Raw genomic sequence first — 23,852 nt, 5'->3', positions numbered from 1 at the left:
ACGGACGGTTACATTTTGATGTCCCCGCCATTCCTGATTCTATCAAAAATGTACTAGGAAAATTTCATACCTAAAAGAACAGTACCACCACATGACTTCCAGTCTTACTGATTTCAATCACCTCTCTAGCCGTGAACGTCGCTCGATTCTACCTTTAGGAGGTGTTTTTAAGTCTGTTTGGCACCGCTTCCGATTCTAATGTCTCTACTATAAAACGCAATGTTGTCAAGCTCGCAAAAACACAGAAAAGTATAATTCACGTTTTAAACAATAATTTGTCCATCCTAAATATATCTCGAACTCAAATCTCACAAAACCGCCAAACTATAAATGACTTAATGACTTCGGTTGAACAATTAGAACGAAGAATCAACCTTTGGCAATCGAAGATGGAAAACCACCTTGAAATAGTTCAAAAGTATAGTATACATTTTCATAATTTAGAACTATTCATAGATGAACTTAAAAAAATGCTTCTACATGCGACGTTACATTTTGAAGGTTTTAAAAATCTATTAAATATGCTTAGCACAGAACGGGTAACCCCTAGTCTCATTTCTCCTCTACACTTAAAAGCTCTTTTATATGAAATTTTATCACAGGTCCTACAAACTTTAGTACTTCCTGCAAACCCTTCTAGTGAATTATGGCGTTTTTACGAATTCTTGCATTGCTCCACCTTTATTGTTGATAACACAAATCATTGTTAAAATATCAGTTCCACTCCTTGAAATAAATAATAGATTTGACATTTTTGAAATTTTCAATCTGGAAACGCCTTATATAGCAACAAATTCCACTGACCCAAAGGATGCAAATCTTTCTGACTTAACAGCTGTTTATGATTTAGATTATAGAATCAACTGTCATTGCAACTAATGCCGAAAGAACCCAGTACGCCCTGCTCACCAACGAGGAATTACAAACTTGTAAACAAAGTTTAACGTTGTTATGTACTTTTCGGTCGGCAGTTTACTTTATAAATCTTTTAAAATTATGTGTAGTCGCTTTATTCGTTAAAGATACTGATCGTACCTCAAAGTTTTGTTCTGTGCTTGTCAAGCCAAACTACCTATTGCAGATTATTTGTTTCAAGGATTTTGGGTTATTTCAACAAAAACCGATATCAAAATTGTAATCATCTGTAAAACACTTTCAATAAGCCATTCTATTGTAATTGCTAAAGCGCATTTGAGTGTTGTGAAAATTGAAATGAACTGCAAAGCCTACAATGATTATTTCACTTTGGGCTCTTGGTATCAAAATTCTTCAAAATTTAACATTAAGAATGAGCTATAGACATTTACTTTCCCAAATTTTTCGGTAAATTCTCTATGGCACCCGACACAATAATTCTATTATTCAGTTGCCCCTAAGCTGGGCTCCCTTAATCAAATCCCTATGAGTCAGTTGATTAACAATTTAGAGTTCTTACGCATGAATGAATTCAACAATACGATATCTTTCTTGTGTGGGTCATCATTGCAATATGTGTAACTGTTCCTCTTATTTTATTTTTGGCCCTTTATATTTACTGTTTTTGCAAAAAGAAACGTACAATTAACCGATCTGTCACCGGCAGCAAGAAAGGTACTGGGAATTTCAACACATCTGACTACGGTGTATATTCGAGGGCGGCCACCACAGACGACGTGGCGTGTACACATACTACACTTGAAAACGTTAAATTGACGCCCACTGCTCCTGATACTGGAAAGAACGACCAAAGCAGCACACTTATCTCGGCACTCAACCCGTTACTTAACAAGAAAACGGTTAACTAAAAGTATACTGCAACCAGACGACGCATTACCATTACGCACACTATCTGCTTTGACTTCCTCCTGTTTAATTTGTCAAATTCACCAATTATGTGCCCGAATTTTCAACAGATTGTAATTTATTTAATAGCATAATTCGGAACACTCTTCAAGACATATCATAATTATCTAAATTATGCATTATTTAAGAAATGTACACATACGCTTCATAAATTTCGCATTTTGTTCTACTGCATTCTTATATATTCCTTCACTACTTGCAAAATTATTCTTTAGATTATGTGTATTCACATTGTTACATGTGAATTATTCTGTTAGAACAGAAAACATCTTTTCCGGCGGGTAACGAGTGTGGGGTAATGGAGTTTTCCTACCAAATAATTCGGGATGTTTGGATTAAAATACGATTTTCTCTGTTTTAACTGAATTATTAACATTGTGTATTGTACAAAAGAAAAACCTAATTTGTAGTTGTTACCCTAATGACAGGTGAAATATCCTATGGCCTTTTGTCTATCATAATTAAGTTGTAGATATGTCGGAGATAGGAAATAGACAAAGTTATGACTTCAAGTAATATGTTACCGTGACAGATTAATGTCAGAAAGCGACTAGATACATGGGAACTGAATCACGAACCTGTCTCTATGGTTGCCATTTGAAATATACCCTAATTGGGGTTCCCTCTATATAAGAAACGTCAAAATATTTGTAGTTCAGTTAGCCTTAGACTGCCACTGTGGTGCTCAATAAAGTATACTTAAAAACGTTAACTTGTGTTGTTACGTGTCAAACAGTCACACTACAACGTAAACCACAACAGCAAAGACACTCGTGTACCAAAGATAAAACACACATCCTGATCAACTGAATAACACAGAAAAACGAACAAGCAACACGTACGAAAATAGTAGGGCACCGTCTCGCACTTACCCTATTTTCAACAAGTTAGACAACACAATGTAAATAAAATCCCCGATGAGAAAGTCTCTAACATTAGTGCAAAAATAACAGATAAGTAAAGCAAAACGTAACATTTAGGTAAATCTAAGGTATAATTACACCAATGTAATCAACAACTTGTCTAAAGTCAGAGCAACAAGAGCCTAACTTTTAAGGGCACGACTAAGAAAACTGTGACACAAAAATCAAAGTATGCGTTTTGTATTTTTCAATTGATCTTCATGATTTTTTTTTCAGAATAAGTGCCTTGATAAAATCTAGGTCATGAATGAGACATAAATAAACTATATATATATGTGTTTGAAAATGGGCTATCTGGGGTCAAAAACTAGGGCACTAGGTCAAATCAAAGAAAAAAATTGTGTTTGCGATAGAGGCTGTATTTTTTAACTGATCTTCATGAAAGTTTGTTAAAATGATTGCCTTGATGAAATTTAAGTCGATCTCGAATGTGGGTCAACTGGGATCAAAACTAGGTCACTCGGTAAAATCAAAGAAAAACATTGAGGTTGTATTTTTCAATTGATCTTCATAAATTTTGTAAGAAGGATTGGCTTGATGAAATCTAGGTCGAGACCGAATAGGGTCATCTGGGATCAAAAAGTAGGTCAATAGATCAAATCAAAGAAAAATATTTTGTATGCGATAGAAGCTGTATTTATTAATTGATCTTCATGAAATTGTGTCAGAATCTAATTTAAGTTTGAATATGGGTTATCTGGGGTAAAAAACTAGGTCACTAGGTCATATCAAATAAAATACTTGTTTAAATGCAAGATACCACATTTTTGGTCCAATCTTAATGAAAATTGGCCAGAATATTTGTTTCCGTGAAATCACAAGGTCAAACATGTATACACTGTTATGGTGTGTTTCTCAGACGAGCAACCTAGGGCCATCCTGGCCCTCTTGTTTTTAATTTGTCTGAAAATCTATAAATAGATATTTATAAAGTTTATGGTTGAATTATTACTTTTAAGGAACTACATAATATGTTCATTATATTACGAACTGTTTTGCCACTGTAAAGATGATTTCAATCAACTAATTTATTCTACAGTATATATGCTTTGATTAAAGACATGTATATTTTTATCATATCTTACCTGAAAAGCCTGCTTTATTCTTATTTTCGCGAGAAATCCAGTCTAATTCCACACATCATACACATATAAAACTTGTAACATACATTTTAAAATGTCATTTGTTATCATATTTTTTTTGCAAATTCAAATAGCATGTATTGTTCTTCGACCTGACTGACATTTACATAATTTGGGGCGTGGGGTGGGGGCGGCTCCATTTCACTGATGTTAAGACCCGACCGTATACCTCCTCTATCCTGCACACGTATACTGTGACACTTGTCCAGATTAAAGAGAAGAAGGTAAGGAAGTTAAAATATTTGTAAAATATTAGAAAACTGTTCATGCGATATATCAGTTTATTCACATAATAAATGTAAATGTGTCTTAGATAAAAAACAAACGACAAACATAACACAACAGAATAGAACTGCAAGAAAAATAACAACAATAAAACCTAACTAAACGGAAACAACCAGTCCTACCAGCAGAACAAATAAGTAAAAATAATTAAATATAATAATTGGCACTGAGCTTACAACAAGAATCTTTATTTCTATATCTTGCCGAAAGAAAACACAAGACAAAAAAAGACTCTTGCTTTATAACTGGATGTATACTAAAGGTAAAGGCTTAACAAATGATCGAATTTAACTATGTAAGCAAAATCAACAGAAAAGATATCAAACAGACAACTTATATTTATTAAACACACGATCGCCCTCTACACTGCAATAACGGCAAACAAAAAATAAAAGCATAATTATATACACTAACATGCATCAGACAGCATTTATTAGATAGTTTCAGTATCTGTAGAAAAATTCCGTTTTCGGCTGTTTCACGTGAAATGTGCATTTTAGTTTATGTGTTACAAAAAGTCTATTGCATGCTTAAGACTACCCTTGAACATACGCCACTTCACACTATATACCACAAGTTCCATTTTCGATATGCCCCAAAATAAAAATAATTTGCAAATAAAAACGCTTTAAGCTTTCCCAAAGTTGTCGGTCTTACAGACATGTTCGCCTGTAAAAGTTTCTTCAAATGAAATAAGCTAAGCTTGCTAGGATCATATTTCCTTCGTACATGATTTGTCAACTTTCAAAAACTGCACTAATATTTGCCTTTGATGCGTAGTTAAAACTGGACTAATTTTCCCTTATTGGAGCGCCTTAAATCGAGTTCAAGCATCTCTCTGTTATCGTTTTGCTCACGGTCAACATGATCCAACCTCTCACGAAGTCTGCCTAGCTCGGCACTCGTGCGAGTGTTCTTTCGTATGTAGTCATGAATGGTATTCATAACCGCATCCAGTCTTTCCTTTAGGTCCAGAATCTGAAAGAAAGTGATGGCCGAGAATTATACAATGCCGTTTGTTTGGAAACTACGCTTTGACAATTAATCCAAACTATTGGTCTTTCCAGCGCTTGTTCTCAGCAAAATGTATACTGTAATGACAAACAACAAACCATAAGCAGATTTTTAAAAACAACTTGTTAAAGTCATCCAAAAATCTGCATCAGCTGTGGTATCCAGCTTTTAAGTGTTCATAACTTCGGGTACTACCATACTTTCGTAATATGTGTATGAAAACAGTTATTTTAAGTGTGACATGCAAACACACTTGTAACTACTCTACGACTGCCATATTTCCTTTTAAGTGTTTGCATGTCTGTTTCCTGTGATGCCTTGGTTCAAATGTCAAGATGCAGAGGTTTCTTTGCCTACAACATCTATGTCTTACCTCTTGTTCCTGCCTCAAGGACTCCCTCTCCGCCTCTGTTATTCTGCATAAGAAATAACAAAATACTTTCATGAGTACATTCAAGAGTCACATGGTCCATTTACTTAAATATGATATGTCGTGTTAGGCTATCAGATAAAAAAGGTTATTGTCCGCAGATCACTGACCATTACTTGTTCTTTTCAAACATTGCTAAACGCAAAAATCTATCTTTTCAAAATACACTTTTCCTAAGCAAAGGATCTTATCTAGACATTTAAAGTGTTTGGTTATGAAGACATGCCAAGTTTGCATCAGATAGTCTTTATACAAACCAATAAGATTATGTTATGACTAAAAACTCCCCGAGCTTAAAAGTTGCAATACTGCTGTAAATGATTAAGGGAGAGAGAGACACACACATGCGCATTTTGCTACCGATTATTTCGTTTTGTGTGTAAAGATTTTTATTAAGAAACTGCCACTTAGGAAGAGAGATGAAAGTAAGCGTACAATAAAATCAACTGTTTTTCTAGAGTTTTTGTATAATCAGATTAATTCAACAGTATGTACGATTATCAGGGAGTCGGACGTATATAATATCTCTCGGGTTTCTAAGCGAGAATTCAATGTCATCTTGGCAAAAATGGCGATGTAAACAAAGAAACGGGAGTTTTTTTTTCAAAAAACATGTAAGTACATGCTTATTTGCCATCTTGGTCGAACTGCTGATATATTCTTTCGATAGCCACATGTGTAAGGTGAGATCGACACATTCGTTTTTAGTCGTACAGTTGACAGTACAAAAACTATTGAAGGGACAAATTGATCTGAAGTGACTGTTTTTGAATTTCTGTCATGTTTTTGTGCAAGTTTTGACCAAAACAGGCATTCTGCCCGTGTTAGATTGACTGTATTACGTACTACATTTGTATATTACTATATCTCAATTTCGGAAATGTTTGCACGTTTCTAAAACCTGGCCGATTTGATTGCCGGTTTTTTAAACTTTAAGCATATTTGGATGTCTGTCGGGCCTATTTAAGCAAATTTAATGTATCAACTGGTTTCAAAGCATAAGCAAATCAAAGGTTGAAACATACATGCTAATTTAGTTCTTCGTTAATTCAATGCACCAGCTACATACCTTTCGGTGTACTGTTGTTCTGCATCTGCCATCTGGATTTCCAGTTTCGTTCTTGCTATTCTTAAACTCTCACTTTCTTCCCTCAGTTGTACTATTGTTAGATCCTTTCGCTCGTTCTCTTTTTCAATTCTGTCCAACCTATCTCTCAGTCTGGCATTTTCCTGTTCAGCCTTGAACGAACCAATATAAATTTATGAATTATATTAAGATTAAAACCAATAATATTTTGGATATATCAGTTCAAAAGTTGGAACGATATTGAAGTTAAATTACGTTTGTAACAAGGTGCAAGAATTGTACTTCATACTTGATAAACACTAGATAAACACTAGATAAAAGTTACAGATAAGACTGATACTTATAGATAAAGTCGTTTGCCTTGCTATGCGTTGACTCAGCCGGACCATATTTTGACCATATGGAGAATTCCAAGCTTAGAACCTTGGGGGCGTTTGGGGTATTTTTTGTTCAGGCAATTGCGATAGACCTAACGGCTTTCTGTAAAACATCCAGATGGCTTCATCATAAGTGAATTACCATACCAAGTAGGTAGGCAAATGCAATTATAACAATAAGCATAATAAATTTCAACGTAAGCAAATCACCAATTCAGGTATACAGTGAAATCACAAAATTTACATCCCCGTGTAGGCGGTACCACAAAGAAACTTCGACGAAATGGCCCAAAAGAACGGGATAAATTTGCAATACCAGAGTTCATTTTTGGGACCCCATTAGACGATAGCAACACCACTCTTCCTCTAAAAAACTTGGCTATCACAACACAGATTGAGATTGAGAAAACGACATTGTAAAACTTGTTTTTTTTCCATGATTAGAACCTTTACCTCTTTCATTGTCCTTTCTCTTGTCGACACCTCATTCTGAAGCCTTTGTAGGTCTTGCCTCCGTTCTATTTGCTCTCGTTCTACCTCCCGTCTTGATGCAACGTTCTCCTCTCTTAAGGTGCGAATTCTCTCAGCGTCTGACTCGGCTCGCTGTCTCTGAAATGTCAAGATTGGGGACTTGCGGAAATTCTTCTCACCATCAGTCATACTAAGGAAATGAACAATTATCAATCTTCTTGTAGCTGTATTATTTCAACAACTATCTTTGAGTGCCGTGTAGAGTCTGTAATTCCATTTTACTGGAAAAATTGTTTGCATCTTAAGATTAGTGAAATAAGACTTGATTTAGTGTTGTTATATTTTTTCTGGTCCATTTTGATCATGAAGTTAATTCAATATGTAAGACTCCAAATAAAGTGACGCCCAGGGGGCGGCTGCTTGAGGAGTTTTGCATTTTCCATTACCTCTACTCTTTATACTTCCAAAGGATCTTTTTACAGATTTTATTAGGTAAGAATAATTACCTGATTGTTTGCTGCCTCTTGTAGCTGTGTTTCCAGGGTAAGGATTCGTCTTTCGAGCGTTTGAACATTTGCCTCGAGACAAGAGATTGTGTTTCTGGAATCCTGCTCCGACCTGCGTCTCCTTTCCTGTTCCTGGTAGATATAAGTTTTGATATTAATATTGATCAGGTTTTAATGATTTTTGTTTTATTGTTGTAAATATTTCTGGATTTCCATTATACGCTTAACACATTGTATATGTTACTGTAGCAACACTAATTCTTGAAATCAAGCTATGCTCTCGTGTATATTTGTGTGTTTCGCAGATCAATGCATTGCACTTAACGTTGGTTTTCTTGAATAAAAGACAAAACAATGACGTTTATAATACAACATCAGAATAAATAAACACTTCGGACTAGGTATAGTGATGAATGGATATTTTAATTTGAGCCGTGCCATGGGAAAGCCAATATAGTGGCTTTGCGACCAGCAAGGATCCAGACCAGCCTGCGCATCCGCGCAGTCTGGTCAGGATCCATGCTGTTCGCTTTCAAAGACTGTTATAATTAGCGAAACCATTAGCGAACAGCATGGATCCTGACCAGACTGCGCGGATGCGCAGGCTGGTCTGTATCCGTGTTGGTCGCAAAGCCACTATATTGGTTTTCTCATGGCACGGCTCATTTGTTTTTTTGAGATTTAATTCCCTTGATTAGCCAAGGTGGCTAGCTCACGTGACTATTTGGTATCGTACACACGAGGAAAAACGCTTGAATCATGTAGCATCTTGTTTTTGTTATTCCTTTATTACTTGATGGATTTTAATAAAATAATAAAATTAGTAGAGTCGAAGAAAAAAAACAAGTGCTTTCCTCTGCTCTGCAGACTTTATCAATACTTTCTCCGAATACTTCGCCTAAATTCCAGTGCGTTCATTAACTACACATTTGCTCCATGAAAAAAAAAAAACATACAAGAGAACTGTTTGAGAAAAGAAACAAGAATATCTGGCAGACGCGTTTTGGCGAGAAAAGCACCCATTCTCCTGTTTTCGACGCTTTATATTTTATAAGAATCAGTCAAGTAATTAGGAAAATTACAAACATAATGTTACCGAAGTCACGTGGGTTGGCCACCCTGTTAGCGCAATCACAAAAAGTAATATCGAAAATTCGTCAATAATTCAGAAGTATCCGTGTCTTTATTTGTTCTATGTATCTGAGAAATGAATATCATTGTCGGAGCACTCTAGATAAGATCTTTATAAATGACGGTTATCATTATGCCGACAAGAGAAATGCAGCATCATACGCGGGATAAAGGTGAAACGCGAGACAGTTACTCTGGCCGCACATAAAGAGAAACCCATGTAGTTACCTCTTGCAACCTTTCCTGCAGTGCAGCATTTTCATTTCTAAGCCTTTGGTTTTCTCTCTCAGCTGTCTGTACTGCGCCTGTCAGGGTTGCAACATTTCTTTCCAATGTTTGCGTTTGATTTGAATATTCCCTTACAATGACCTGCAGCCTGGTCTGCATATCTTCAATACTGTTTCTTCGAGTTAAAGCTTGAAACTGAAATATAGGCATACCTTGCTGAGGGTAATAGACCCGTAATGACATTCGGCAATTTTCCGTTTTCTCCGTATGCCATTTCGGCATTTTCCGTTTTCTCCGTATGCCATTTCGGCATTTTCCGTTTTCTCCGTATGCCATTTCGGCATTTTCCGTTTTTACCGAGACATATGTTTGCGTTCAGCTCTTTTTACGTACAGAAAGACCAAATTGCATGACGGGATTGCGTAATCTTATGGAAATTGCCAAGTGTCGTTAAGGTCCATTACCTTAAAATCACATTTGGTACAAGTCGAATACTAGTTTCTTTTCAAGAATGATCATTTGCAGATGAATCATGTCCAGACGAATCCTTTACAGAATATTTTAACTACAACAGACTATATTTTGGCACTTGAAAGAATAACGTTACTGTGCTCATTTACATTTTAAACAACACGTAAATAAACACGTAAGACTCAACCAGGGATGTTTTTAAAGGGATGTTTAATGATGATACTGTCTTATAGTGATCGTTATCAATTTCGTGATATTCTCGTTGTAGACGTAGTGAATAACGATTTTTCTGTACAAAAGTCTCAAAATAGTTGTATAGACTTTTTGTTATGCTCTTATATTCATTCCCCCACCCATCAGTCGGTCGGATGGTCAGTATGTCAGTCGGTCGGTCCGTAGACCAATCGGTTTCCAGATGATAACTCAAGAACACTTGGGCCTAGGATCCTGAAAGTTAAAAAGGACATTTCTCATTACCAGCAGATGACCCCATTGGTTTTGAGGTCAGTAGGCCAAAGGTCAAGGTCACAGTGACCCGGAACATTTAAAGGTTTCCGAATGATAACTCAAGGACGCTAAAGCCTAGGAAGATGAAACTTGATAGGGTGGTTGGTCATGACCAGCAGATGACTCCTATTGACTTTGAGGTTAGTAGGTCAAAGGTCAAGGTCACACTGACCCAGAACGTTAGAACTTTTTTGCCAAATAACTAGAGAATGCTTTGGTTTAAGATCACATTTGATATGGTCACTTATGACTGGTAAATGACCCATAATTATTGATTTATGGACTTTACGTCAAACGTCCAGTGCACAATGACCAAATAATTCCTGTTTCTTGTGCAGTTACTAAATGCATCAAGGGGCGGGGCGCATTTCGTATTCTACGACCTCTTGTTACTATCATAATTTGTATCATTCAAAATAGAGAGATAAAATACAGTTATTGTCTTTCTGTGACTTACCGACCTGGGAAAAGTGATATTGACCGAGGGCGTATTCGAAGTCGATGAATCCACATATTGTCCAATGGCCTAGAGTGCATCGATGAATCTTCATATTGACCAAGGGCGTAGAGGGTGTCGAGAAATCCTCATATAAAATGAGCACGAAGAGTGCGTATATGAATTCCCAAACTTAACGATGGTACAGAGTGCGTCAATTAATCCCCGTATTTACGAAGGGCGTAGAGGGTGTCGACAAATTTTAATTTTGACCAAGGGCATAGAGGTTGTCGATGAATCCTCATATTGGCCGAGGGCGTGAAATGTGTCGATGAGTCCTTTTATTGACAAAGGGCGTAGAAGGCGTTGTTTAATCTTCATATTGACTAAGCGTATACAGGGTGTCGATAAATCCTAATATTGGCCGAGGGCCTAGAGGGATTCATTGAATCCCAATATTGACCAAGCGCGTAGAGGGCGTCGGTGAGTCTTCAAATTGATCGAGGGCTAGGAGGATGTCGGTGAAGAGGGTGTCGAACAATCTACATTTTGACCAAGGGCATAGAGGTTGTGGATGAATCCTCATTTTGGCCGAGGGCTTAAAATAAGTCGATAAATCCTGGTATTGACAAAGGGCGTAGAGGGTGCTATTTAATCTTCATATTGACAAAGTGCGTAGTGGGCGTCGATAAATCCTCATACTGACCGAGGGCCTAGAGGGAGTCAATTAATCCCCATATTGACCGAGCACGAAAAGGGCGTCGGTGAACCTTCAAATTTATCGAGGGCTAGGAGGATGTCCGTGAATTCTCGTATCATGTAAGGGTGAAGAGGGTATCGATGACTCTTCAAATTGACTGAGGGTGTAGAATGCGTCGATGACTCTTCATATTGATCAAGGGCGTACAGGGCGAGGAATTCTCATATCGACCGAGGGCGTGCATAGCGTCGATGAATCTTCATTTAGACCAAGGGCGTGTACACAGGGGATCGATGAATCCTGTCATCGACTTAGGGCGTACGGAGCGCCGATGAATCCTCATATTAATTGAACAATGATGGAGAGGGTATCGATGAATCCTCATATTGACCGAGGGTGTAGAGGGAGTATATGAATCATTATATTGACCACGGGCAGAGAGCGTCAGTGAGTTCTTATAATTACCGAGAGTCTAGAGTGCGTGGCTGAATCTTCGTACTGACCGAGGGCGCAAAACATAGATGAATCTTCATAATGGGGTAAGAAGGATTTTGTTATTAAATCCAACAAATCGAAGGTTTCCTGCGGAAAGGAGAAAGGACTGCAAAACTTTGCAGCGGTTAGTATTTTTCTAGTATTATGGTCTTATATTTTATGACTGACTTCAAGATGTTAGGACATCAACTTTTAAGGTCATTATTGGAGAGGTCTATCAAGACCTCTCCATAGTGTTGGCTTTCAAACTAGGAGGATTTAGACTAATCCACTAATTTTACGGCGTTAGATTTCACTTTCTAACGCAAATTGCGGTGGCCCAATGCGCTTGCGCACATGTAAGTTTTGAAATCCTCTAAGACGGAAATAATTTTTCATTTAAAATAAAGAAATATAGTGTAATACTATTGTTACAAATGTTGGAAACGGTTCAGTTATTAATAGCAAAATATATAGATATATATTTACTATTAATAGTGTTTGTTCGCAGTATTCAAAGATACGCATATGCATTGAATTACGTTAAAATATATTTCGTTCAATTAAAATAAATTTATTGTTTAACTGGCGGTTCGTTTGCCCCGTTCGTTTAGGCTACGGAAGATCTGCCGGAATAAGAAGAGCTCTTCCGAGATGTTCGATTGTGCGTCTTCTGTTTACAGAAGATCTTCTGTGTCTTCCACCCGACAGTCGGAAGACGTAGCAGAGATGTTAATCACGTGATCAAAACAGGGCAGTAATTCGACATGTAAAACTTACAAACTGAGTAATAAACTAGAAACAATAAAATGTTTAGAATTTCGTTTTCAAATAGCACATTAACAATAAAAAGATTTTAAGAATGATCCGGCAGATGTCCATTCGATTGGGATTTTCTTCCAATGTTTTCTAAAGCTTCTAGGAAACTATTCTCTTGGGCCCAAGCGAATGGGGCAAACTGTTGACAAACAAGCTAGTCAGGTGAGGTTCTCGCAAAAATGGTAAGATGCCAATTTGGCAGTTTTCACCAGGACCAAGTTCGGACTTGGAGCCAAAGACTTCAGTGTACAATTATTGCAGTGGTAGCTTTTGAACATTTTAAATGAAATTCGGTAACTAGGAAATGCTCGGGTCTACAGTCCTCGGATTGGCGGAGGTAGATCGTATCCTGAAGATGACTTATTTTGAGATCATTAGGTCGTAGTTACAGTGACCTGGACCAGGAAAACAGTTTCCAGACTATAACCCAAGAAAGCTTGGGCCTAGTATCTCTAAACTTGATACGAAGGTTGGCCATCACCCCTAATAGGTCACAGTGATATGCATCAGGGAAACTGTTTTTCGTATATAGCACAACCTATCATATAACCAGAGACATAAATAACAATTGTTATCGTTATCTGTGTCCCTGATAAAAAACTTTAAAAGGAGCAACACGTACTGGACCTTTCCTAGGTTTCTTTTTTAAAAGAAGCCTATGCTCCGCCGTTAAGTCATTATGGATTTTTATCATCAGCCATGTGACTGTGGTTAGAACATTGCAAATGACTGTAAATGTAGATTGAATTATTAAGGTATTTTATATATCCCTAGACACAACTTTCTTAACTATTCGCCTTCCGATCTAAAACCATAAATAGAATATCTAAAAACTAATATTTATCACCCCAGTGAGCTTAATTGTATACAAAGCAAAAAACGATAAATTTAAATTTATTCATTAATTACTAAATCAATATAACACTTACTCTTTCAGAAATTTCACTCTCCAGCCTGGCATGTTCCCTGCACATTTCGTTCAGTCTGGCCACCTCCGCTTCCGCCATTTTATATTGCGGTCTGTAATAATAAATGAATAATGTTTACATGTTCAGTTTTAAAGCAGCATGCCTTCAGATTTGGCTAAAAAATGAACTTTCTTTCAAATTAAAGTTTGGTCATATTATGAACATTAGAATATGAATTTTTGTTTAGATAATATTTTAAAAGTTCCAAATCAAGAAAAAAAGATGACTGCGTCGGGAATCGAACCCCGGACCGCCGCGGCAATGAAAACATTTTCCCGTCGTCGGAACCAATAGCGCTAAAGCTGAAGTAGTGAATAATGACTTCAAAATATAGATATTTATAATCGAGACAGTTTACCTGGACTAAAAACGTGACAAATGCTTTTCGATTTTCATCGTAAAAAGTAGTAAAAACAGCAAATTTTCAATATTTTCCAATTTGTAAAGGTGCATATACTGTCTGAATAAAATAATAAAACAAAAAAGATAAAACCTTCGAAAATTGCAAGTAAGCAAAAAGAGTAAAGCATTATACACCACCTTAAAGTTCTAAATGATTTTTAATTTTGTAATTAACCCTTAGCCTGCTGCAGGCGAATTTAACAGCCTTTGCAAACAGCTTGGAACCAGATCAGACGCCGATTAAACGGCGTCTGATCAGGTTCCAAGCTGTTTGCTACTCTGACAATATTTCTTCCAATTTTGGAGCAAATTGAATGAACTTAACAATTTTAGCAGACGACATTTCCAGCAGACGACAATTTACCTAGCATGCTTAAGGTTAAAAATCAGGTAAAGCAGCTGTCCAAACAAAGAGTATATACAAAATTACTAGTAAATGATTCGAAAAACACCACTTTTAATATTAGACATGAGTTATACAGTCGAGGACATAAAGGGAGATAACGCAGACAATGGATTCAATAAAACTTTATACCTTGTTAATCAAATATTCCAAACCTGTGCTCATGACAAAATATGCGGCAGCTTCATTTTATACAGAGACATTATGACCCATGCAAAGCAAAAAATATGATATCGTAAAAAGGTGAAATAAAACGCTAAAAGATACTGAAAGTTTTATAAATAAGACAGTAGCAATCACATAGCCATTACGATATGATCTGTATTGGTATTTTAACAAAGGACTGGAATAAACTTGTTGGAACATTTAAATTCTCCCTAATTAGACACATTATATTCTTCCGTCAGCCTTATCCATTGAGTGATTTAACCAAGGTCATATGACACTGCACAATTTGTTATTGACAAAGACATATTTTATCTGCAGGAGAGCTTTTCCCAATTTTATGATTTAACCAAGGTCATATGGCATTGCGCAGTTTGTTATTGACAAAGACATATTTTTTCTGCAAGAGATAAAATAACTAGAGAATTAACAAGCAGAAAATGATTATGTTTTCATTAGGCATTTAACTATCATTCCTTTAGTCATGCACGCGTTCTTTTCAAAGATCTGTTTTTAGATACGATTGAGGACTATTTGAAATTATTTTAAACGTACTATTTTAAATGTATCAATTTCATTTAAGCGCATTATATATAATCAATCACACTTTCCATGTCACGTGATTTACAGTTTTATCCATGAATCTTTTTTCCTGTTTGTGAGTTTCTTTTTGTATTTCAGTAATTATGATAATTTATTATTTTATAAAAAAAGAAAGATTGTTCATTCACTCAGATCACTTCATAAAACCTGATAAAACGATTAGCTCAGCTGACCCTTAGAGTAAAAGCCAGTACGGAAATACATTGTTTATGTAATATCCAATACATATGTTAATAAGATTCATGTAAAAAATAATTAAGTCATATAAAAGTGGAATGTTTGCCTCTTTTCAATTCCCCACGTTTTTGCATTTCTTTCTTTTCTTTTATTTTTTTTTTTTGTTTGGGGGGGGGGGGGGTAGGTGGGGACACTTGTCCGTGCATATCTCAAATATTATTTGACATAGAGTCATCAAACCTCACAGGATTGTTATTTAGCTTGTGGTCTGTTTTAAAGAACCCCATTTACATTTATTTTAACTTTTAATATGTAAGAAGCATACCTTTACTTTGTGTTTTGTTTCTATATAATGAACCCAATTTACTTAGATCTGATGCATTCTGTAGAGTGGTATCATTCCTTTTATCAAAAAAGCAACCTTTGGAATTAACACTGTCAGTTATGCACTTCCACCAATATATACTGCTGTCCACTGACTAAGCATCTATCTTTATAAATAAAGCAAACACGAAGAATTAGACAATAAATGATAGAGGAAATATTTGTCCTGTTCCTGGCATGCAATTCCTACAGGAAATATGTGTCCTGTTAGACGACAGGATATAGTTTTCCTATTGGTTGTATACATGTCTTACAGAAAATAATTGTCCAGCTGGACAGGAAATATTTGTCCTACTGGTAGAATGCAACTTCCAAAGGAAATAGTTATCCTGTTTTGGTAGTATGCAAGTCTTACAGGAAACAATTGTCTTGTTTTACAGGAAATGTATGTCCTGTATGTAGTATGTAAGTCCTTCAGGAAATGTATGTCCCGTATGTAGTATGTAAGTCCTTCAGGAAATGTATGTCCCGTATGTAGTATGTAAGTCCTTCAGGAAATGTATGTCCCGTATGTAGTATGTAAGTCCTACAGGAAATATCTGTCTATTTGTCAGTATGCAAGTCATACAGGAAACATTTGTCATGTTGGTATTATAATATCTGTCTATTTGTCAGTATGCAAGTCATACAGGAATCATTTGTCATGTTGGTTTTATAATATCTGTCTATTTGTCAGTATGCAAGTCATACAGGAAACATTTGTCCATCCCGTGAATTCCCAGTCAAAATTACCACTTTAGATTTTCGCAGTAGAGAACTGTGGCAAGTCTATACCTGCATGTAGTTTTCGTGTGGCTATCGGTGTGTAACATTAACGTATTGCATTGACCGTTAATTGTAGGCTCTAGCATTTATTTTCATCCATCGGTATTTACACTGTTAACAAGTTAGAAGAGTTAAAGACCCACGAATACCTAGTGGTCTACTTTTCCTCCCACATGAACTTTGTGCAAATAATTCTGGTGATACTGGTATCATACAACTATTCTACAAGAGGATAGGTGGACAAGCTCAGTCCGGTTTTCATAACTACATCTGCAAACTTACTCAGTCATTCTCTTCTCAGTATAGTTTTATAAAAAATAGAATAATAACTATCTTACACTGTATATAGAAACAAAGTGTGATCTAAACTCGCCTTAATACATGAAGTACCGTGCATACTACTACATTAATTGAATAATATATTTAGTAATACATTGTCTTAGCCTTATATCTGTTACTGTCAAACTGTAATTAGACACTTGTTATTTCTCATTTCTCCATACAAAAATGTATAATTACAATTATGGAACAATCTGACTGAAGTACTTGATCTTCTAAACGAATATCCGAGAAGGACCCATTCTTAATCGTGTTCTGTATATTTTTGATTTCCAGAATTGCTATTTTTATTTTCGCAATTCTATTTCCTTTTTTATTTTAACCAATCAGACGACTTGTTCGAATGTCAAAGATTAAGAAAAATGTGTAGGCTGTCAGGGACTCGAATTCGGGACCAGTCGCTTACAGAGCAAGTGCTCTACCGACAGAGCTAACGCTTTACCGACAGAGCTAACCGGGTGACACTTTACGTCATAAAAATGTAACTATCAAAAACCCAGTCTAAATATAGATTTTTTATTCTTACAAAATGTTGTAAGTAAGTAAAAATGTGTAGGCTGTCAGGGACTCGAACTCGGACCAGTCGCTTACAGATTTTTTATTCTTACAAATTGTTGTAAGTAAGCTTTCTGCCTGGCTAACGGAATGGTCGTCAGAACGAGGCTATCAATAGCACGTCTTCAGATCCTAAGTATAGCGTAATAGGAGATGTACTTTAGTCAGACAGCATTATGGAAATACAAAAGCTTACAGTTAGTTAGTGGTGTGTCTTTAAGGTAACTTGACAATAGCCACTACCGACCTTGACATTTTAAAGGGATAAGTACAAATATATATAACTCTCAAAGTTAGAACTGAAGCTCAAACAAGAAATGGCACTATTAGTGACAAACGCCCCCGAGGTTTGTCCAAGAATGCTACAGTTCGATGCGCAAAATATGCCAGAATAGTTAAGTTATGACTAATTTTTCGACAAGAGAAAAAATTTCTCCGAAGGTAACCTTGACCTTAGAGCTAGTGTCTGGGTCTTGAACATGACACACTAACTCATCTTAGGGATAATTGTGACAAGTAATGTTTGATGATGGCAGAGTTATTGATTGGACAAGAAACATAAATGTTAGCTTTTTAATCTAAGTTTGACTTTGACTTTGAAACTAGAGATTTTGGACTTGCGTCTGACACGTCATTTTGATATAGGAAACATTTATGCTATGTAATTTTAAAATGTCTTCACCGACGGAACAGGTATGGAACTGACAAGAAACACACCATGTAAACCGTTAACCTCTAAATGTGACAGCGATCGTGGAGCTAGTGGTCTGGTTGTTATGCACGACACGTTTTTCTCGTTATCGGGGAATATTTTTAATGTTTTCATTTTCATTCCCATATTTTTGTTTCTTTCTTTGATGGTTTGTATTTGTATGTATGCCTTTATATAAAACAACAGTATGTTTATTATTTGCATGGCTTAAATGCATGCATTTAGTCAATATCATCTTTGATATAATGGTAAACTTTTCTGATCTGCCATATCGGCTTATGATACTTCTCTGTTGTGTTGTCACATAGTTCATGAAGGAATCTTAATGTTTACGATAAAAAAAAAATAATGTCGATGGTGAGTTTCGAACCCACACGGTAAAAGATCTATTTAACATGGACTGTATGCTTTACCACTGAGCTAATTTGCAATTGGTACAAAATCTTAAAGGTCCATTACTAAGGGAAAGTGAGTTGGCAATTTTTTTCATAGCCAGTGCATAGACTTCTGCAAGACACTAAATAATGAAGATTGGCAGGTCAAAATTTACAGAAGGTCTTTGGAACTCAAAGAAATGTATGTGTATTATGTTGAAATTTCAATGAATCGACAGAATGACCCCCCAGGTCTTTTTAACTTTCTTCATACTTCATAGAAAAATAATTGTACATATACTGCGATTTATTTCAAATTTCTACATACCAACTTTCATTTTCCAATAAAATGAAATAGTTTCTGTGCTTTTTAAAAGAAATTAAAACGTTCACTTTCCTTAGTATTGGACCTTTAAAATATTTAGATTGTAACATGTTTAATGACAGAGTTACGAATCGGATATGAAACAGACCCTCTTAACCTTTCACTTTACTTCTAAGTGTAAACTTGATCTTGGAGCTAGGGGTCTGGGACTTGCGCGTAACACATTGCCTCCTTATGGTAAACATTTATGCCAAGTTGTTTCAAAACCCCCTCATGGATAACAGAGTTATATATCGGACACGTAAAGATCTATTATGATATGACTTCTAAATATGACACTGACCTTGGAGCAAGGGATCTGGGTCTTGCGCGTGACACATTGTCTGATTATAGTTACCATTTATGCCAAGATATTTCAAAATTTCTCCATGAATAGCAGAAATATGGATCGGACACAAAAATAACCCTGTTAACACCTTGACCTTGGAGTAGGGTTCTCATTTTGATAAACATTTATGCTAAGTACTTTTAAAACCTCTTGATGAATGGCAAAGTTACGATCCGGACACAAAACAGACTGTTTGACTTCTAAGTGTGACCTTGACATTGTAGAAAGGGGTCTGAGTGTTACACATGAAACGTCGTCTCATTAAGGTTAATATATTTATGCCAAACTATTTCAAAATTCCTTCATGGATGACAAAGTTACGATCGGCATTAAAATCAAAGAACATACTGTAGTGTAAATAAAAAGGTTATTTGCTGAAACATCTTTAAATGATGTAAGGATGTTATCATTAAATAAAATCCTAAAATTAAAATCTGAAAAATAGATCCCTCAGAAGCAATGAGGACAAAACAAATAGTAAATATTGCAGACTCGATTTGACTGATAGTTGGTTTAATTTGTACGCTAGTCAGCAGTGTACAGTCATGTATTTAGATAATTTACAACCATGCTTTGCACGGAATGAATTTGCAACCATGCTTTGCACGGAATGTCATGGATCAGAGGGATAGACTGGCTATATTCATCACTAAAACCCGGCAAACTGTATGAAATCTAAAGTGGTAGGATATTCATGGCATGATGTTGGTATTATAATATCTGTCTATTTGTCAGTATGCAAGTCATACAGGAAACATTTGTCATGTTGGTATTATAATATCTGTCTGTTTGTCAGTATGCAAGTCATACAGGAAACATTTGTCATGTTGGTATTATAATATCTGTCTATTTGTCAGTATGCAAGTAAACAGGAAACATTTGTCATGTTGGTATTATAATATCTGTCTATTTGTCAGTATGCAAGTCATACAGGAAACATTTGTCATGTTGGTATTATGCAAGTCTTACAGGAAATAATTGCCACTAAGGTACAAGACAAATGTTTCTTTCAGGTTATGCATACTACCTGTAGAAGAGAACATCCGTATTTTTAAATGAGGTAAATTTTGAAAAATAACTACAAACACTACGGCTCTTTGACCGTTGATCAGATAATTGTGTGAAAAATTCAATAATGTTTTATGATTGATATAAAGGATCTTACTTGTTAGACTAACTGAAGTGAATTATCCTTAAACTCTTTAAAACACCCCTTACTCAAAAACGCACTTTGCGTTCTAAATTTGAATGAAAATAAAAAACACAAGTGAGTTGTAGCGGAAAGATTTGTTTATTACTTAATTTGTAACAATAGTCTGGTAGTATAGTAGTTATGGGTCAACTCATCCATATAGTAAAGAAGAAAGACAAAGGCGAGTGATTTGTGCTGGTAAACTTGTTTTGTTCTTTTTACATACCAGATATATGATTTATAACTTTTCTTTTTAGTACTTCGTTAGTGGTATTTTCACAATTTTAATGAAAGTAATTTCCTTTTACTTGTTAAACGTGATCAGGGCAAAATGTTACATGGTCCTGTCTAACTTTTAAAGCGGTAGCTAAATATTTAAAGTTCTATAAGGATTTTAATGTCATGTTAAAAAAAAACCAGATAGATCATGTATCCAAATAGTTTTCAGGCGAGAAAATCGCTACTTTCAATATTACACTTGGACATAAAGTGGGGTTATCATAAACAATGGTTTCAATAGTATTTCTACTATATTTATTAATATTCAAACTTTGGCATATATATGAGAAAACAAATACTGAAAACAGGATTTAACAGGAAAGAGACATAATATTGAGCCGTGCCATGAGAAAACCAACATAGTGGCTTTGAGACCAACATGGATCCAGACCAGCCTGCGCATCCGCGCAGTCTGGTCAGGATCTATGCTGTCCGCTAACAGTTTCTCTCATAGCAATAGGCTTTGAAAGCGAATGGCATGGATCCTGACCAGACTGCGCGGATGCGCAGGCTGGTCTGGATCCATGCTGGTCGCAAAGCCAATATGTTGGTTTTCCCATGGCAAGGCTCATATTTATGTTGAGAACAAGAACTATGAATAAAGGCATTATAAGCCTTTAAAGTGAATATTGTAAGTCTTAGTATAAAAGAAGAGCCTAACGCCGCAGTAAACTCGTACCGGTATTAAAGCGTTGCTAAACAGAAAACCGCTTCTTTTGAGGAGACAGAGTAATACAATTTATTTCAAATTAATAAACATTTTGTTCCCTAACAGTATTTTCTAATATTATATCATATCGCCATATATATTTGAACAATCTTGCAGCCAAAACCTTACTTTAAGGAAGGGATAATATACGTTTTTTTGTGTGTGCAGTTCTAAGCGAGACATAACGTGTATTGTCGCTTTTCTTGCATAAATACCTTACACGAAGACTAGACGTATTGCTTTCATAGGTTTTAAAATATCAATAACCGGGACGACCAAATCAACAAGGGGAGCGGTGGTCTAGTGGTTAAGGTGTCGGCCGCTCAATCCAGAGATCATGGGTTCGAACCCTACTGGGTGTCATATGACACCAGTACTGGTTTTTCCAGGAAGCGGACTCGAGAGTGGTTCCAATAAGCTTGAAACTTGGGTCACGACCATGACTTCTTATATGACACCAGTACTGGTTTTTCCAGGATGCGGACTCGAGAGTGGTTCCAATAAGCTTGAAGCTTTCATCACAATCGAGCTAAAACAAATTAGTATAAACAACACTACCAAAAGCATGTATTTAAGGTTTTTAAACTATTATTTTTATTTCTCGTTATTACAAACATAACATTAACCATACTTATACGTAAACAGCAAGACAATAATAATTATAATAATAATAATAATAATAATAATAATGATATAGTGCATATTTTCTGACCAGGCGGAGATATTTATAGAAAGGTCATAAATGGGCCATTCTTTCATTTAGTTTAGGGTAATCGGCTACATCGTTAGATTTGGTTTCATTCCGTACGAATAAATCCGATATGCACAAGTTACCTATTGTTTTTGATGGTAAAGTCTGTACTAAAAATATCTTCGCCAGGTCAGAAAATATGCACTATAATAATACATACGAGTTATTTTGTGTACGAACCGTTTTCAATGTGTTGACCAGCTTCCAAGATGTATATGAGTTCTGTGAGATATTAAATAAAATCATACCGATTGAAACTTCCAAAAGTCGTTGTTATGCTTCCTAAAATAAACAATCGCATATAAATTGCATGCGATTCAATACATTCACAGTTTTCGGCGATTTCACAGCATTTCAAAGATAAAAATAATGTTTTATCGGCACGTGAATTGTCTGGTTATTACATAGTTTTCTCCCGTTAATACATGCCCGGATCCAGTGGAAAAAAAGGTTTTATGCAAGGATACTAAATAATACTCGTACATTTATAAAAAGACACATATTTACGACAGTTAAATGTTTGGTGTGACTACTTTTAATCATACAGGGCGGTATTACGATAAAATTTTTGTTTAAAAACAACGAAAAAGACCGAAGCCATCGAATTTAATTGAGACTGTTTTTAACCTTGCTTTCTGTGCTAGCAGTGGCAACTGTATTGCCAAACCAGTCTTTTGAGCTTCATTTATTGCGTCTTTCGAATCCTTCATTGTTGGCTTGTTTATAGTTATGTTTTACAATCTGTCGGCTTGACGTTTTATTTTTAGAAGACGGGATGATGAACTTAGCATTAAAAGTTAAGAAAATGGTGTTTAAAAATGGTTATATTCGTTCTCGTCTAGGCTCATTTTTCATGTAAAGGTGTCCTTAAGTGCTCCAGTATATAAACCAATTAATGAGCCGCACCATGAGAAAACCAACATAGTGCATTTGCGACCAGCATAGATCCAGACCAGCCTGCGCATCCATGCTGTTCGCTAACGGTTTCTCTATTTGCAATAGGCTTTGAAATCGAACAGCATGAATCCTGACCTGACTGCGCGGATACGCAGGCTGGTCTGGATCCATGTTGGTCGCAAATGCACTATGTTGGTTTTCTCATGGTGCGGCCCAAATATTGTTTTTTATACACAATAAGTATAAACCTTTATCCTGCTGTGTCTTAGGCCTACAGTATGCAGGACCCCAGAGCAGCATGCACGTCTGTGCAGTCTGACCCGTGTGTTCAATCGCTGGAGTAAATCATAAAACTTTCAGACAGTTTGTGTTGGACAGCGAATAGTATAGTCCCTGGACGGATGCATAGACTGACAGAAAGATAAACGGACGGACAACACGACAACTATACCCCTCCAACTTTGTCAGTGGGTAAAATTTTGAGAGCAGATAACATTTACTGTCATCATAAAGTTACCATTGTGTTTCCACGCGACAACTTTTTTTTTCTGTTCGGCCCGTACATCCTGCACAAGACTCTCCACGGTCTTCAATTGTCCTGTCTGTAAATTAATTAAATGA

The 23,852-nt window shown here is 36.0% G+C and overlaps 1 protein-coding gene across 2 annotated transcripts; it reads right to left on the bottom strand.

The window, feature by feature from the left end:
* Positions 1-4,174: 4,174 nt before the first annotated feature.
* Positions 4,175-20,722, bottom strand: LOC123527605 (uncharacterized). 2 transcript variants are annotated; one of them, XM_053523479.1, is made up of 8 exons: positions 20,569-20,722; positions 13,773-13,863; positions 9,437-9,631; positions 8,078-8,209; positions 7,554-7,709; positions 6,706-6,875; positions 5,580-5,622; positions 4,175-5,170 (listed from the first exon to the last, which is right to left on the bottom strand). In XM_053523479.1, the coding sequence occupies exons 2-8, from the start codon at positions 13,848-13,850 to the stop codon at positions 4,973-4,975; spliced, it is 972 nt and encodes a 323-aa protein (XP_053379454.1). In that variant the 5' UTR covers positions 13,851-13,863; positions 20,569-20,722; the 3' UTR covers positions 4,175-4,972. The 2 variants fall into 2 exon arrangements, with proteins under 2 accessions (XP_053379454.1, XP_053379455.1); XM_053523480.1 differs by lacking the exon at positions 20,569-20,722 and adding an exon at positions 14,749-14,908.
* Between the last annotated feature and the right edge of the window lie 3,130 nt (positions 20,723-23,852).

Source organism: Mercenaria mercenaria, chromosome 14 (genome assembly GCF_021730395.1).
Source record: "Mercenaria mercenaria strain notata chromosome 14, MADL_Memer_1, whole genome shotgun sequence".
In the NCBI taxonomy this organism is placed as follows: domain Eukaryota; kingdom Metazoa; phylum Mollusca; class Bivalvia; order Venerida; family Veneridae; genus Mercenaria; species Mercenaria mercenaria.
The sequence above is the reverse complement of the archived record's forward strand: the minus strand, read 5'-3'. Positions and strand labels throughout refer to the sequence as shown.

What these genes read in the sequence shown, in the direction of transcription:
- LOC123527605 (XM_053523479.1), bottom strand. Translation starts at nt 13,850, where the DNA reads ATGGCGGAAGCGGAGGTGGCCAGACTGAACGAAATGTGCAGGGAACAT. An exon ending in TGCAGGAAAGGTTGCAAGAG is followed by an intron (nt 8,210 to 9,436) that starts GTAACTACATGG and finishes TATATCTACCAG; the next exon opens with GAACAGGAAAGGAGACGCAG. An exon ending in GAGAAAGGACAATGAAAGAG is followed by an intron (nt 6,876 to 7,553) that starts GTAAAGGTTCTA and finishes GGTTCGTTCAAG; the next exon opens with GCTGAACAGGAAAATGCCAG.